The 15,404-nt window shown below is 37.3% G+C and overlaps 3 protein-coding genes across 4 annotated transcripts in view; 1 reads left to right on the top strand and 2 right to left on the bottom strand.

Moving 5' to 3' along the window:
• LOC132172187 (auxin-binding protein T85) overlaps positions 1 to 7,176 on the bottom strand; it is a 16,641-nt gene extending 9,465 nt beyond the window's left edge. The window contains exons 1-5 of one of the 2 annotated variants that reach the window (XM_059583636.1): positions 7,048 to 7,176; positions 6,043 to 6,149; positions 5,422 to 5,625; positions 4,116 to 4,183; positions 2,019 to 2,312 (exon numbers count right to left, since the gene is read on the bottom strand). In XM_059583636.1, the coding sequence (XP_059439619.1) occupies positions 2,207 to 2,312; positions 4,116 to 4,183; positions 5,422 to 5,625; positions 6,043 to 6,149; positions 7,048 to 7,129 (567 nt within the window). In that variant the 5' untranslated portion in view covers positions 7,130 to 7,176 and the 3' untranslated portion in view covers positions 2,019 to 2,206. Of the gene's footprint in view, positions 1 to 2,018; positions 2,313 to 4,115; positions 4,184 to 5,421; positions 5,626 to 6,042; positions 6,150 to 7,047 lie in introns of those variants that run through there. The other variant, XM_059583637.1, reaches the window with a different exon arrangement.
• A 215-nt stretch (positions 7,177 to 7,391) lies between these two features.
• Positions 7,392 to 11,571, top strand: LOC132172185 (transcription termination factor MTERF4, chloroplastic). Its single transcript, XM_059583634.1, has 3 exons — positions 7,392 to 7,501; positions 8,530 to 10,229; positions 11,264 to 11,571. The coding sequence occupies exon 2, from the start codon at positions 8,558 to 8,560 to the stop codon at positions 10,130 to 10,132; it is 1,575 nt and encodes a 524-aa protein (XP_059439617.1). The 5' UTR covers positions 7,392 to 7,501; positions 8,530 to 8,557; the 3' UTR covers positions 10,133 to 10,229; positions 11,264 to 11,571.
• A 2,002-nt stretch (positions 11,572 to 13,573) lies between these two features.
• On the bottom strand, positions 13,574 to 15,182 carry LOC132172186 (protein RESISTANCE TO PHYTOPHTHORA 1, chloroplastic). Its single transcript, XM_059583635.1, has 4 exons — positions 14,885 to 15,182; positions 14,471 to 14,681; positions 14,066 to 14,235; positions 13,574 to 13,976 (listed from the first exon to the last, which is right to left on the bottom strand). Exons 1-4 carry the CDS (start codon positions 15,113 to 15,115, stop codon positions 13,950 to 13,952), a joined length of 639 nt encoding a protein of 212 aa, XP_059439618.1. The 5' UTR covers positions 15,116 to 15,182; the 3' UTR covers positions 13,574 to 13,949.
• Positions 15,183 to 15,404: the final 222 nt, after the last annotated feature.

A 15,404-nucleotide genomic window follows, 5' to 3' on the forward strand; every position in this document is an offset into this window, starting at 1 on the left:
TGATCAAAGCTAAGGATGGAGATCAAGAAGGTGGGTGGTGCACGAAGGAGGCTTCGGGCCCTCATGGTGTGGGTCTATGGAAGCATATTCGTAAAGGGTGGAATTTCTTTGCCAAAGGTATTCGATTTGAGGTGGGGGAGGGTTCGAAAGTTCGATTTTGGCATGATATTTGGTGTGGGGACAACTCCTTGAAGCAAGCTTTTCCATCCTTATACAGTATCGCTAGACACAAAGAAGCTTGGGTGAAGGATAATTTTATTGGGAGGAATGGGGTGGTTGAGTGGAATGTCATTTTCGTGCGATCGGTTCAAGATTGGGAGATGGACTTGATTTCTCCTTTTTTTGATCGGTTGTATTCTTGCAAGGTTTCCTTAGGCAATGCAGATCGTATTTGTTGGTCTTCTTCCAAGAAAGGCAAGTTCGAGGTTAAGTCGTTCTATAAGGCCTTGTCTTCTTCTTCTCACGAGGAGTTTCCTTGGAAGAGCATCTGGCGTACTAAGGCGCCTCAGCGGGTGGCTTTTTTCGGATGGACTGCGGCCTTGGGCAAAACTTTGACGCATGATATGCTGCGTAAGAGGAACATAGTGGTTATGGAGTGGTGTTGTATGTGCAAGAAGACCGGAGAGTCAGTCGATCACCTTCTTCTCCACTGTAAGCTTGCGAGTGCTCTTTGGCACATGATTTTTCAGCGATTTGGGTTGCATTGGGTCATGCCGTGCAGGGTGAGGGATTTGTTTGCTAGCTGGTGGTCGGGAGGACGTACTCGAAGTGCGGTTGTGTGGAAGATGATCCCTCTGTGTCTTATGTGGTGTATTTGGAGTGAAAGAAATGCTAGATGTTTTGATAATTCCACTAGGACCATAGAGGATTTGACTCATTTCTTCTTATTTACGCTTTACTCTTGGACGGCCGCTTGGCTAGCTCCTTTAGTGATTAGCTTCTCTGATTTTCTTTTTCATTTCTCCCCCTCCTAGGCGCTCTCTGTTTTACACTTCCCGTGTATATGGGTTGCGCCCCTCTGCGCTTTTTATATCATGATTACTTATCAAAAAAAAAATATATATATATATATATAAAAGCTTCATTTGGATCGATATTTTAATAACCATGATAGTGTTTGGGTGTTGGTATCATCTTCAAGAGTCTACAAATTAATACATAATCATTTCCACTTGAAAAATAGCAAGTTTATATTTAGTTATCTGTTTGTGACAATGTTTTTGTTAATTAAAAAAAAAAAAAAAATTCCATTGATGATAATTTGCACATTCAATTAAAATCATATTAAGAAAAATATGATTTTTAGTAGATGTTCTAATTTTAAAAATTAATGTTGATAGAGATAACATGTGTTTTCGCTGCTTAGTACTCTCTTTTGATGAGTAAAGGATCCATTGGCCTTATTCTTTAGGGGAATTAGATGAGGAGACGTACTGAAGTAGTTAATTACCAATTAATTCATTTTCAAAATGTTACATATACCATCTCCTTAGGAGTGATTAGCCCCACAACTAGACGCTATGGGTGGTTGCATGACCCCCTAAGCTCGAAATGGATGCTAAGGGGCTCCAAGGCTGATATGACCACTCCCGGTATCATCAAGTTAAAGATTACATCAACCCCCTCTCCCATAAAAGTACAAAAACAAAAAAAATATAAGTACAATGTACCCATTTTGTCTCAAAAAGATAAAAATGCCCTTAAATTTTTCAATAAGACAATAGTATCCTAAAAATTGAAGAATAAAAAAGGGGACAAAAAACCACGAGTCTAGTGACCCATTGCAGTTGCCATTGGTCTATCTCCACTTTTTTTTGGGATATTTTGAATTTTTTTATTAAGAATATTTCTATCATTCGTGGGACAATGCAAATTTTTGATAGGTTGGAATAGACTAATGCAATCTTTAATTCGGGGGGAGACGATGCAAATTAGGCATTAGTTTGAGAGAGTATGTACTTTTTCCAAAAAGTTTCCAAAGCTCTCTAGATACTAAAAATCTTGCACTTTCCACATAATAACATGAACAAGGACAGATTATTTCGGGTGAGTTTCAAAACTTGTGGCAGAATGGTAAACATTCCAATATCTAGCATACACTACATGAAACTCTTTCTTATACTTTCTGTTTTCTCAGGAATATGGCAGCCTCAGGTATTTTTACCATCTTGGTGTATTAGCAATATGCCCAGCACAGGCCTAAAAACTAAAGTTCATCTTTCTGAGGTACTTGGAAGCATTGTTCATCCCAGAAGAATGGGAACTTCAATTTTGCTGCAGTGTGAGGCATGAACCAGTCCTCATATATAAACCTGATAGAAAGAGACAGAGTGCAAATTTTTCCTTGGAAACAATGGAGGGAAAAATAAAAAAAATTAAAAATTAAAAAATTAAAAAAAAAAAAAAGGAAAGAAAGAAAGAACCAAGTATAGAGATTCATCCAAAATTCAATGGTAATTTTAGAAGCCACGTCAACTTTACTATTTTTACAAACAGAGAACTCTCATAGTTGTACTTTCATCACATAAACACACACAGGCTATATAAGTACCTACATATACATAGGCATAGAAGCTATTAAAAGGAAAAAGTCACTTCAGCTTTAAGAAAATTAGATTGTGCAGGTACCATATGAAGTTCGGTAGATGGTCCTCAATAATAATGATTGTGATAACACGGTCCTAGTTTGAATAAAGGGTTAATTGCATTTTCTCCCCAATACTGCTACTCATTTACACATTGATCAGCTTAAACTTCTTGTATCCTGCCCTTGGGTTTAACACAGTTGCTATCAAAATATTACTAAACACATCAAACATGTTGAGTTGTACAGGAACCATAGGACGATGGTAGATCGTTCTCAATAATAAAGATCCCAAACACATGAATCTAGACATATAGATTGCAAAGCTAATATGTCCTAGTGGGTCAAAAAACAATTTTGGTCCATATACTATATGTCAGATTCCAATTTCATTCAAGAATTATCGAATGTTTCAATTTAGTTCCTAAAATTGTAAAAACACCAAAATATAACCCTCATCCTGTGAACAACAATTGCTACTATGGCACTCTTTTCTGTACGCATATTTATAATGCTGTCATGGCATGTTGGGCAATATACCGGTCTCACAAAAACAAAACATGAAGACATATAACATACATGTTAAGCACCACAATTTTCTTTTTACTGTTTTTAAATATTAGATTTACATGTCTCTGCATATTTTGATTTTGTGAGATCAACATGTAATTTGATGTACAATGTCAGTATTATAAGAACATGTATACAAAATATGTCTGCTAAGTCAGTAATTTCATTCACAAAGTGATGGTAAGGTAAGGTAAGGTAAGAGTGACATTGAGATTTTTTAGAACTTCAAGGGCTATACCATATATATAACCTTTTTCAAATATTAGGTATTCCATATAATAATAGCAACAACAACAAAAAGCTTTACCAAGAATTTATAGAGAACTTTTTCTTGGAGCATCATCCTCCTTTATTGGAGTTTATGATGGAGAGAAACCTACATCTACAACCAAAAACCCCTCTCTCCCCAACCCCAGGGGCAGGTGGGATCGTGGCAGCATGGGATAAAAAGGATGACGGAGGCGGTAATTATCAAGTCAGCTACATTTTGTTTGTAGGAATATGGGAATGGATTGATTTCACTTTGGATAATAAAAGCTATTAAAAAAGAGAAGGCCACACCGCTTTCCAGTGAATTGGAAATAAATTTCTGAAGGGAGTTGTAAGGAGTCTACAATGAGAGCAAAGATTACAGCAAGTCTCTTCTGGGACACTGGATATTAGAGGTCTTAGAGACAAGGATGCACTTACTCAAGGAGTATGATATATTAGGGGTTCTATGGTATGTGATATGCTGAAGAACTCAGGTAGGACTCCAGGTTTTTGGAGACTGGGTTTCTCAAAGCACATTAGCTGCTGTGAGAGACGCAATTGTTTCAAGTCTCAAGCAACATTTACTTTAAAATACTTAAGCCAGATCTACTCACCTTGGTCCTCTTTCAAGCTAAAAAAAATGTGGAAAGCAATATATCAATGATAAATACGGAGTCAGCAAGATTATATAGCAATAGAGATTACATACACTTTGACTGGTGGACGAGATATAACGACAAGAATTTGCAAATCTTCATGTTCATTTGTATTCCATACCTGCAATGAGGATTGAGAAAAAAAAAAAAAAAAAAACTAATAATAAGTACCAGAAATGATTGTTAAAAATTGTCAACAGGACACAATGAAAAGGGGTGGGTCAAGACATAAAAATAAGGTCCCAGCTACCCTGATATAAAAAGTCAATCTTACCGAATTGAAAACAAATGGAAAGATAGAGAAGTGTTTGTGTGCATTTACAAGGATAGTCATTATTTTCTAAATAAATTAAGTTATCTATTTTTTTTTACCAGCATAATGGATAAAATAAATGTTCACTACCTAGACATTCTCCAAGCAACAGATTAGCAGTGCCTGGGAAACTCACATTTAAGGGCATCATCTAAGCATAATGATGCCATTAATCATGTCTCTGAATCAATCAATTAATGAAAATGCTTCGAATAAAAAATTTGCAACTGGCAACTTGAAGCCAAATCCGGCATGTCAACACTTATCTTTTCTGATAACGAGAAACCCCTCGAAAGGTGGGCCACTTCGTGTACCCAACCCCTATTGAGTAAATCTCGAACATGTTAAATCCCATTTTGACTGCAAGCTCGGTTAAATCCCATTAACACATCTGAAAGAGATGATTCTTTGTTTTCTTAATCAAATCATTGGTCAGTGTGCCCTCACTTCAAGAGCTACAAGCAGTGCTCCTGGACAGGCAAAGTTCTGGTTTTATCTTCCATGGTCTTCTAACTCAATCTGTTTGAATGTCATCAATGATTCAATATGTTTTCTTAATTGAATCATTGCTCAGTGTGCCCTAGCTCAAGAGCTAGAAAAAGCGCTCCCAGATAAGCAAAGTTCTGATTTTATCTTCTAAGGTCTTCCAACTCAATCCGTTTGAACATCAGCATCTCAATCACACTTACCTTGTAGCATGTCATTTCCTTATTGACCAACATTTAGCTTTATTGTTATTTCATGAAGTATTCCTTTTATTTTGGATTAAATTAACCATGAAAAGGCGCCAGAATTATGACCGCCCAACTCAAATCTGCCACTCTCATCCTTCTCAATCCATTCCCTTTTGCAAACAATAAAGTCAATGCATCAAAATTCATTTTATGTGCTTCATTTTTTTCTAAGTTAAGACGAATTCCTTGTGATTCACAACATCCCTCTAGAATTGTTTTTTGGACCTAACATTAGCATACATCAGAGAAATTTACATCATTAGATAATATATTCTAACACCATCAGGAAACAATAAACATAGAATGGTTTACCTGGTGAGCATCATTAACAGGGATATGAAATGTGCTATTAGAATAGATTTTGAACTCTTGAGGCTTTCCAGGGTACTTCTCATGTGAATTTGATGCAAGATATAGAGTGCCACTTCCCTTGAGAACAACAAAAACTTCTTCGCAGGAGTGCCTATGAATTGGTGTGGCTGATCCCGGGGCAAATGTTTGAAGCCATAACTCAACCTGCAAAAATCTAAAACTTGCATTATATAATTTTAAAAATAGACGTGTAACATCTTCAACTTGGTATTTTATAGAGACTTATCCAGAGTTGGTTCAAGCAAATGCAAGGAATGCGCAGCCTCTAGAAAATGAGAGCTTTTATTGTTCAAATACACGAACAATGTGTATATTATCGGATAAATCTCAATAAGATAATCGTATTATGATCATGATATAAAGGACATTATGTTAATCCTCCAGCAAACAAGATTCTTGCTTACAGTACTTGAATCAATCAAGCTCTGTGTTTGGTGTATGGTTTTCTTTACAGTCTCCTTGTTCAACTTCTAATATGATGTTTTCATTCGTATGAAGAAAATTTGAAGTAGAAACCAGAAGAAAAAGTAAATTCCCAAATGAAATTTGTTTAAAGGATACCTCTTTCATCCCATGCATGACCGAACCAGCAATAGTTATATGGGACAAACCTCCCCTTCCATAGTTATCCTGAGGAAGCTCACTGATATTTCTTACCAGCGGTAATCCTGAGCCAAAAGGGAGAAAAAAAAAAATTGTTATTATCTAAAACAAAACATTTAACAAAACTGATATGTACCGGGCTTTTTCACCAAAGAGCACAATCTAAAGGACATAGAGAACTCAAACTAACACAGTCAACTACTCTTTATCTTGCTTGTCCAAATCTTCTCAAATATAACACTTCCAGTCAAATTCACATCCCATACCATCGCAGGAAGAAATATAGACAAAAGTGCGTGTCAATAATCAGCAGCACATTTAAAAAGGTGATACTTACATATAGCTCAGTCTAAATCAATTCTTGTTTATTTTTATTTTTATTTTTCTAAACATGGTTAAATGAGCATAAAGTAATCCGAAGTCTAAATCAAATTCATGCACTGTACAGTTGTTTTTCTCTTTTTGGTTGCCAAAATATTTCATATATATATATATATATATATTTTGTTTAAAGAGCCTCCCATATATCAGTGCATAAACAACTTGGCAACAAGAACCATACAATTCAATTGACTCGGATAAAATATCAGACAAATCAAAATGACAAAAAATCTGGGATATGGACCAAATAGTTAAACCCTCTAGAGTTATCCTCTAAACAAGCCGTCCTTACCACTCAGATTCATAAACCGAAAACCCAAATGCTCAATACCCAGATGCATAAACAAAGCATGAGGCATCAAAAGCTCAGAAAAGCAAATGCCCACGAATCAAAAACCAATATAACATGAACTTCCGTTCCAACACTACAAACCCAATAAAACCAAGCATCAACGTGCACAAAACAAAAAATTCAGGCTTTTTGGGCTCTTCCCCAAAAGATAAACCGATGAAAAGTGAGAGCAATTATAGCAAGGAACTGCGTGAAAGTGAAGGTGACAAAAGCAAGCAAGCGCTACTCACCTTTTACTGAGCACTGGGAAGCCTCCGCTATTGCAGATAGTAAGAGCAACGCAAAGAAGATAACGAGACAAGGTCCGGCCATTTTTTCTCACCGAGTAGTAAGTTCTAGCACCTGCCACATTTCCTCTTTTATATGGTCCATGCGATCTCTGAAATGCGAACCGTCGTTTTTGCGTTACCAACTTTGGTAAAGCTGTTTACTTTTGTGGCAACCTTGCATGTGTTAAGTCGACTAAAGTCGACGTAACATGCTTTTTAAATATTTGCAAAAAATAATATTATATAATACATATTTTTACATATAAAAATATAATTTATAGCAATATTCTTCTTCAAACTAACAACTTCTTTAAACCTTACCCTCTCTCTGAACCCGACCTTCGCCTCCGGCTCTAAAGCTCTGGTTATCCTCCAGCGACCGGAGACCGCTAACTCCGGGGAATTTCACTGACAGGTTGCCCTTTTGTCTTCATCTTATTGTTTGCTATTTCGGAAATTAAGGGTTTTAGCTAATGATATTCTGCCAGCGAATTGTTTGGTTGCTGAGAAAATGAAGATAAAGAAGGGAACGTAAAAGAAAAATAGTTTGAATTTTACTATTGGTTTTTTTAAAAAAAAATCTTTTGGAGCCCAAGAATGTCTGAGCATTTTTATCTAATACTTGTTCTGAGTTTAGAGTTTATAGCTGAAAAATACTAGTATTAGAAGTGAGAAGCAGTGGTCTGTTTGGTTTCTGAGAAAATCTATGAAGTGAGGACCTTAGAGAAAGGTAAAACTTCCACTGAACTGAGCTTAACGCTGCTATATGGCTTCGTTGGATTGGGTTTCCATTCTTGTCTTTTCACTGTGATATTGCTTCATCGAGGGTGGGGGATGGGGTTGGTTTGTCACCAAATTGATTTTGGTTGAGCTCATGTGTTTATCGTGTGGTTCGCTTTGATTCTATTGCTTGAGTTCATAAATCGACAATTAAGGAAGCATGAATCCTTAGTACAACTTGCTTAGGTTAGGTTGTCGCAACAACTAAAAGTGGAACTGGCTAAGGAGCTCAGGCAGATTGATTTCTTGGTTTTGACGACTCTTAGAATTGACCCGTGTTCCTTTGTATTCAAGGGTGCCTTACGTTTTTATGATATTTTTTCAATTGCCTATATATATATAAAAGAATTGACCCGTGTAATAGATAATGGTTTTGAGCTCGTTTGTTTATTCTCAGGAGACCATTGTTCGGGAATTAGCAGTTTTTAGGCATTCTAGACACAACTTCCCTGTTACCATTTTTACCATCATACTGCAAGATTCTATTTCCTTTCTAAAAAGAAGAAAAAAGAAAGAAAGTAAGGAGTTAGTTTTCTTATCTGTTCTTTTTTGTTTCTGAGGTTTTATCTGATCCTAGTAATTACCACCATCACTTTGTTATAACTTATTTTGTACATGAAGAGCATAAGTTTTAAACTTTGATTATAAATTATCTTTGTGCAGATTCACTGGTATTACAAACATTTGAAATATGACGATCAGAAGCTATGCTGGCATTACAAAACCTGGATTTTTGCTTGTACATTCAGAGTTACCTACTCTTTCTCTCCTCAAGCCCAAGTTAACTTCTTTATCAACTCTTAAGGTACCAGGTAACCACGAGAGAAGAATAGGGTTGATTACAAGATTTCAGTGCTCTGTTGCTGATAGAACATTTGCATCTAGTTCTGTTGATTCATCAGTGTCCAAGCCAGGTGCCACCCATTTGGGTCGGAAACAAGGAGGTTTCTCATCACTGTATAGTCGTCCTAGTTTATCAGAAATGAAAAATGAGAAAATTGCAAATCGTGCAAGGGTTTATGAGTTCTTGCGAGGAATTGGCATCGTTCCTGATGAGCTTGACGGCTTGGAGCTTCCTGTGACAGCTGAGGTTATGAGGGAACGTGTTGATTTTCTTCACAAATTAGGGCTTACCGTTGAAGACATTAACAACTATCCTCTTGTTCTTGGCTGCAGTGTAAAGAAAAATATGGTCCCTGTTCTTGATTATCTTGGAAAATTGGGTGTTAGGAAATCCACTTTCACTGATTTCTTGAGAAGATACCCACAAGTTCTCCATGCTAGTGTTGTTGTTGACCTTGCACCAGTGGTTGCGTATCTTCAAGGGATGGATATCAAGCCAAATGATATTCCTCGTGTTCTTGAGAGATATCCAGAAGTATTGGGATTCAAGCTTGAGGGGACCATGAGCACATCAGTGGCCTATTTGGTTGGAATTGGCGTTGCAAGAAGAGAAATTGGTGGGGTTTTAACTAGATACCCTGAGATTTTAGGCATGCGAGTAGGCAGGGTGATCAAACCTTTCGTGGAGTATCTGGAAAGCTTGGGCATACCAAGATTAGCTGTGGCTAGACTGATAGAGAAGCAGCCTCATATCCTAGGGTTTGGGTTGGAGGAGAGGGTAAAACCAAATGTCAAATCCCTTTTAGAGTTTAATGTTAGAGAAGCATTACTTCCTTCTGTAGTAGCACAGTATCCTGAGATTATAGGACTTGACTTGAAGCCGAAGCTTGTCAGTCAACAGAGTTTGCTAAATTCGATTATTGATGTCGGTCCTGAGGATTTTGGCAGAGTTGTTGAGAAGATGCCACAGGTTGTTAGTCTCAGTAGTACACCTGCGAGAAGGCATGTGGATTTTCTAAAGAATTGTGGATTCTCCTTGCAACAAGTGAGGAAGATGGTGGTGTACTGTCCCCAACTGCTTGCTTTGAATCTCAACATCATGAAACTTAACTTTGATTACTTTCAAATGGAGATGAAAAGGCCTCTGGATGACTTGGTTATGTTCCCTGCATTCTTTACTTTTGGTCTGGAGTCCACCATAAAACCGAGACACAGGATGGTTGCAAAGAAGGGGTTAAAATGTTCTCTAGCATGGCTTCTTAATTGCTCTGATGAGAAGTTTGAGGAACGGATGAGCTACGACACTATTGACATGGAGGAGATGGAAACAGAGCCATCATTTGACATGAATACACTAATGGAACCAAGGAGTGATGAGTCAACTTCTGATTACGATGAGGACAGTGACGATGACTATGTGTAGAATCAGGTGTCAGCTTCAGCCAATGGTGTGATGTGGAAAATCTTGGCTTTCACAAACTGGATCTTCGTGCTGACTGTTTAAATGCAATATTAAAATGGTAAACTTCTTTACTATAAGTATTCCTTTTTTAAAAAAAAAAAAAAATTTATTGTTTTGAGTGTTTACATATAATGGATCGGAGTCTGGTGCTTACATTTCTTTTTAGGTCCCTTTCTTAAGGCTATTGTCAAGTCTAAATATGTCATTGGATACCATTCATGTAGAGCACTTGGAAAGCATAATTGATCTTGTAAACTTTCAATATCCAAGAACTGAGATATGGTCTTAATGCTTTGCTCAATTGCTCTACATCAAATGTAGAGATACTAAAAAAGAAAGCAAGCTAAAGTTAGGTTTGCAGATTAAGTGACAGAGGAGGACAGATAGGGAGTGGACAGTCCAAAGTTAAGAAGATATGAAAATAAAATCAGTTGGTTCTTCAAAGGGAAAATTAATGCATGGCAAAGGCTTGATCTTGGCCAAAACATGTTCTTCCTTTTTTTTTTTTTTTGGGAGAGGGCAATATATAATTTAGAAGTTGAATAAAGATTTGATAAGGCTACAATGAGTTTGTAGGCGCTAATGCATTGGTTTTGTTTTTGAGAGCGTCCGCGCTCACTTCTCTCCCAAGACTCTGCTTTTTGATGGACTGGTTGATAACCTTTTTGTTTGGTCTTTTTCTTGCTCTTTAGGTCTGCATTTAACAAAAAAGAAAAAACATAGCAGATGCTGCAACCAAGATACTTTTCAAGGAACATAACTAACAGGATTGGCGAAGGCATGTTGCTTTTTATATTGCTTTAAATAGTCTATGGCATGGTTTTTGCGACATATTAGTGTACAGATTCAAAGACCTTGGCTAGTTATGGTTAAGGCATATTGCTACTAGTACTCTCTCTGCAGTCATAAGCACATTCATAACTGGCTCTTGTTTGGCTGGTTGTTTTGAAAGGATCTCCAGCAGCCAATTATAGCAGTCTTTCTTTCTTTTTCAGTTCTTAGCTTCTTGCTTCTCTCTCTCTCTCTCTCTCACGCCCTGCGCGCACACACACAGAGGATTGTGTACTGACCAGATTTATTCTTGCTTTTCAGCCAGATGCAGATGGAACCTTGCTGCTTCTGATGGCATTCGTTGTCTTCGTGATGTGTATAGGTTTTGTTTGGAAAGCTGGAGGATCCTGATGGGTGGATACCGTAATACAATGAATACTATATCTGTTGTCTTCATCCTTTTCTTTACTAGTATGGTGTGTATCTCCCTTTAGAGCAGAGGTCCTTTTAAAGGTTAGCTACTATGTTGTACATGTAGAGAAACATCTTGCAACTTTTGACCCGTTGTTTCTGTTAGAATTTCAGTATCAGTTCTGAATTTCAATGAATCTAGTGTTTTCAGATATTAATTGAAAGAACTATTTAAAAAATAATAATTGAACTCTTTGTACTTGTGATGCCTACATCATTTTGAGAAAGGCTACTCTTACTAAATTTTTTTTCTCAAAAGTTGGTTCTCAATTCATCATCACTTGTGGATGCGAAATTTGGAAGTTTTTTTTTGGGGGGGTTGGTGTTCCTTGGAGCTGGGAGGTTCTTTTGGGGTGGGGTTATGGAAGAACATTAGGAAAGGGTGGGACACCTTCAAAGGGTTTACTCGGATCGAGGTAGGGGATGGGACTAGGGTTCGATTCGGGCATGATTTGTGGTGTGGTGATGTGGCTCTCAAGATAGCTTTTCCAAGCTTATTCAGTATTGCTAGTGCAAAGGAAGCCCCAGTTGCGGCGCACTTGGAGGTGATGGGTGACTCTAACCAGTAGAATGTTAGTTTTTCTAGAGAAGCTCATGACTGGGAGGTGGATGTATTGGCCTCTTTCTTTCAGGTGTTACAGTTTGCTTGAGTGAATCGAGGGTGTGAAGATAGATTGCGGTGGAAATCTTCCAAAAAAGGCCGTTTCAAGGTCAAGCTCTTTTACGCTTCCTTGGCGCGTTCTAAAGGGAGGGAATTCCCTTGGAAGAGCGTGTGGCGAACTCAAGCTCCTCCAAGGGCGAGTTTCTTTGTGTGGACGGCGGCTTTGGGCAAAATCCTAACCCTAGATAACCTCAGAAACCGACAAGTAATTGTGACGAATAGGTGTTATTTATGTAAGAGGAATGAGGAGACGGTGGATCATCTTCTCTTGCATTGTGAGGTGGCTTATGCTTTGTGGTGTGCTTTCTTTGGTCGGTTTGGATTGTCTTGGGTGATGCCGAGACGGGTTTCGGATTTACTCGCCTGTTGGTAGTCTTCGGGGAGGAGGAGGAGTGCAGCGGTTTGGAAGATGGTGCCTACTTGTTTCTTTTGGTGTTTATGGAGGGAAATAAACAATAGATGCTTTGAGGATTTGGAGGGGACTTTGGAAGATATCTTAGCTTCTTGCTTTCATACTTTGTATCTTTGGACCATTGTGCATGTCTTTCCGGTGTCGATTAGTTATAATGATTTTCTTGCTTGATTTTCCCTTTCTAATTAAGTGATCCTGTTGTATACTCCCAATATACTCCGGGGCGTCTTTACGCTTTTCAATAAAACTTTTTATTACTTATCAAAAAAAAAAAAAAAATTCATCATCACTTGTGATCTACTATTTTGAAAAATAAAAATTTGCTGGGTGTAGCATTTCTTGTTTTGCTTTTTGCTAATAAAGCTATGATTATTACTCCTAAGTTGATGTAATAATCACAAACAACACAGCTAATGCAAGATCAGAAGGGACTAGAATTCTCTCCATTTCAAATAATAATTTCATAGTTCAAATTATATTTAATAACATCTAAAGGTGTACATAGTAACACGTTTAAAATTTTTAAATAACATGTTAATTTAATCAATATATATACCGTTAGATGCTGTAAAATCTAATTTGAACCATAAAATCGTTTCTCTCAATTCAAATAAAATGGAAGGAACCTTACTCGGCTACTCCCATTAGAATAGCCTCAACCACCGCCGTTGACAACACCAAAAAGCCATTTATTAATCTTCTACATCCTCCACCTCTGTTTTGTCTCTGCTCTTGCAAATATCACAACGGCTACCACCACTTTGGTCCAGGGCAGCCATCCCTCCACCTCTTCTCCCAGAAATCCAATTACTGCTAGTAGTGCAACAGAACCTATACCCTGCCACCCCTGCATCTATGATAGATACTGTTTTTGCCAGTATTGTCAACATTATACCAACATGATTTCTTCTGTTCCTTTTTTTTTTTTTTTTAAAAAAAAAGTTTTTTAAGCCAGATATTGTTTTCACAATGTGGTCATTAATATTATTCCAAGTGTTAGTAGTATTAGTATAATGAATAGTTGCAGCTGCAACAGCATTGCCGTAAACTTGTGAAGAAAAAAAAAACAGTATTTCAGGACTCGCCATAAACAAATCTTTTGAATTAACTTCTCTAAATGAGCTTTTGAACCCTATACATGTATCCATCCATCCCAAGACTACACATCCCAAACACGAATAAAAACAGAGGAGGAGAACAAGAAATCATGTCAATATTTTCTGTCGGTATATTCAGTACATAATTAGAAGGAAATGAAGGTGTCTCTCAGTCTCTGTTTTGCCTGTGGGGCAAGCCCTATGGCATGCTGATTCACAAAATCATCTTCATCTTGGTAGTAAGTTGAGCAACAATGGGCTTTAAGAAATTTCTTGTCAGACACGCATCACAAGCTATAAATTTGAGAATCATGTGTAGGTGATGAGATTATCAATCAAATTGAAGACAGCCATCACATTGAATTCCTAGTCTGTTCTCTGTAGCCACCCAAACTGAAGAAAAAGAAAATATTTCAGTAGAGAAATACACAAACTATCAAAGGGAATACCAAATTCAACATCTCTGAAGAAGTAAAGCTCACCTTCCATGCATACATTCCAAAGAAGGCTATAGTATCTGCAGACCAGACAACTGCAAAGGACTTCCAGAAGAATGGGATTAAAACATTGATTAATGGGACAAGGAGAAAGAGATAGTTGAGAGCTTCTTTCTCATTCTTCGAGCAGTCTCGGGCCCGGAGTGAAGGAATTGCTGCAAAATGGTAGGAATTTCTTGATAGAATTCAATGTTACACAAACAGAAATAATTGTCTAGTGTATGCCATAGGTGAATTTAATCAAATCTTCAAACACTTCAAGATATGATGAACAGAACTATAATTTGCTCGGTAACAACACATAGACTATTTTAATTGAAAATGGGGAACGCCAACGTTTGGTTATATGTTGTGAGATTGAAATTTGTGGGGTGCATTATTTATACTTACTGAACATCCAAATGGACCACATTCCCATTAATCTCCATATGTCTGGTTCGTTTGATGGGAATATGAGATTAAAAGACAGAGCTCCACCCAACAACATTGAAGCATAGCCTTGAACCTCAAAAATAGTATACAGGGCAGTTCCAGGCACAGCAGGGTTTTTGGAAGCTGTGGAAGCCCTTGGAGCAAAGGTTGCAGCAGTCTTCTGAACCACCTGTTGTGGAAATGTAAAATATAAAAAGCTTTTTTGTCACTCTTTTATAAATTCTTCCATTAATTTCCTATAAGATTTTTAAAACAATTACTATAATACTATATTATCATCAAGCACTTCTCACTCAATCTTGGGTTTCATATAAAATAAATAAAATTAACAGAAACCAAGAATTCAAACACACAAATGAAGCATGGACCAACCTTTTTGAGGTCTTTTTCTAGCTCAGCAGGAGCAGTGGATGCTTCATTGGATTCTGCTTGTGTTTCTTCCTCTGCCGACTGCGTATCTATTTCACCGGGAGTGGTGGCATGTATTTTGAAGCTTTTGGCGCGTGAGTGAACATGGGGCAAGCTGTTTCTGAGGATTGGAGCAGCAAAACGGAAGCTTGAAATCTGGGTGTTGCAGAGAGACGTCGGGATCAGCGTGTTCATGTTTGTTAACGCTGTATTCTTACTTCTTCTTGGGTTTTTGAGGGGAGAGAGAAAGATAAGGAACGTATGGCCGTTGAGGTAGACACCAAAACGGCAAAGTTTTGTCTAAATTGGATAGTGAGGGCATTCACATCACATTTCACTCAAATTTTGGCTAAAAAATTAACCTTTTTATTTTTTTAAACTTCATTTAACCCTTTAAACTTCATCATATTTATAATTAGCCCCTAAACTTTTAAAGTTTTTTTTTTCATTTTCACCCGTAAATCCAAATTTTCATCAAATTTTC

This window comes from Corylus avellana, chromosome ca2 (assembly GCF_901000735.1).
Source record: "Corylus avellana chromosome ca2, CavTom2PMs-1.0".
Classification (NCBI taxonomy): Eukaryota; Viridiplantae; Streptophyta; class Magnoliopsida; order Fagales; family Betulaceae; genus Corylus; species Corylus avellana.

Coding starts and splice junctions, on each gene's coding strand:
- LOC132172185 (XM_059583634.1), top strand. CDS start 8,558: ATGACGATCAGAAGCTATGCTGGCATTACAAAACCTGGATTTTTGCTT.
- LOC132172186 (XM_059583635.1), bottom strand. CDS start 15,115: ATGAACACGCTGATCCCGACGTCTCTCTGCAACACCCAGATTTCAAGC. Junction 14,236..14,470: donor GTGGTCCATTTGGATGTTCA/GTAAGTATAAAT, acceptor ACCATTTTGCAG/CAATTCCTTCACTCCGGGCC. Junction 13,977..14,065: donor TTGGAATGTATGCATGGAAG/GTGAGCTTTACT, acceptor CTTTTTCTTCAG/TTTGGGTGGCTACAGAGAAC.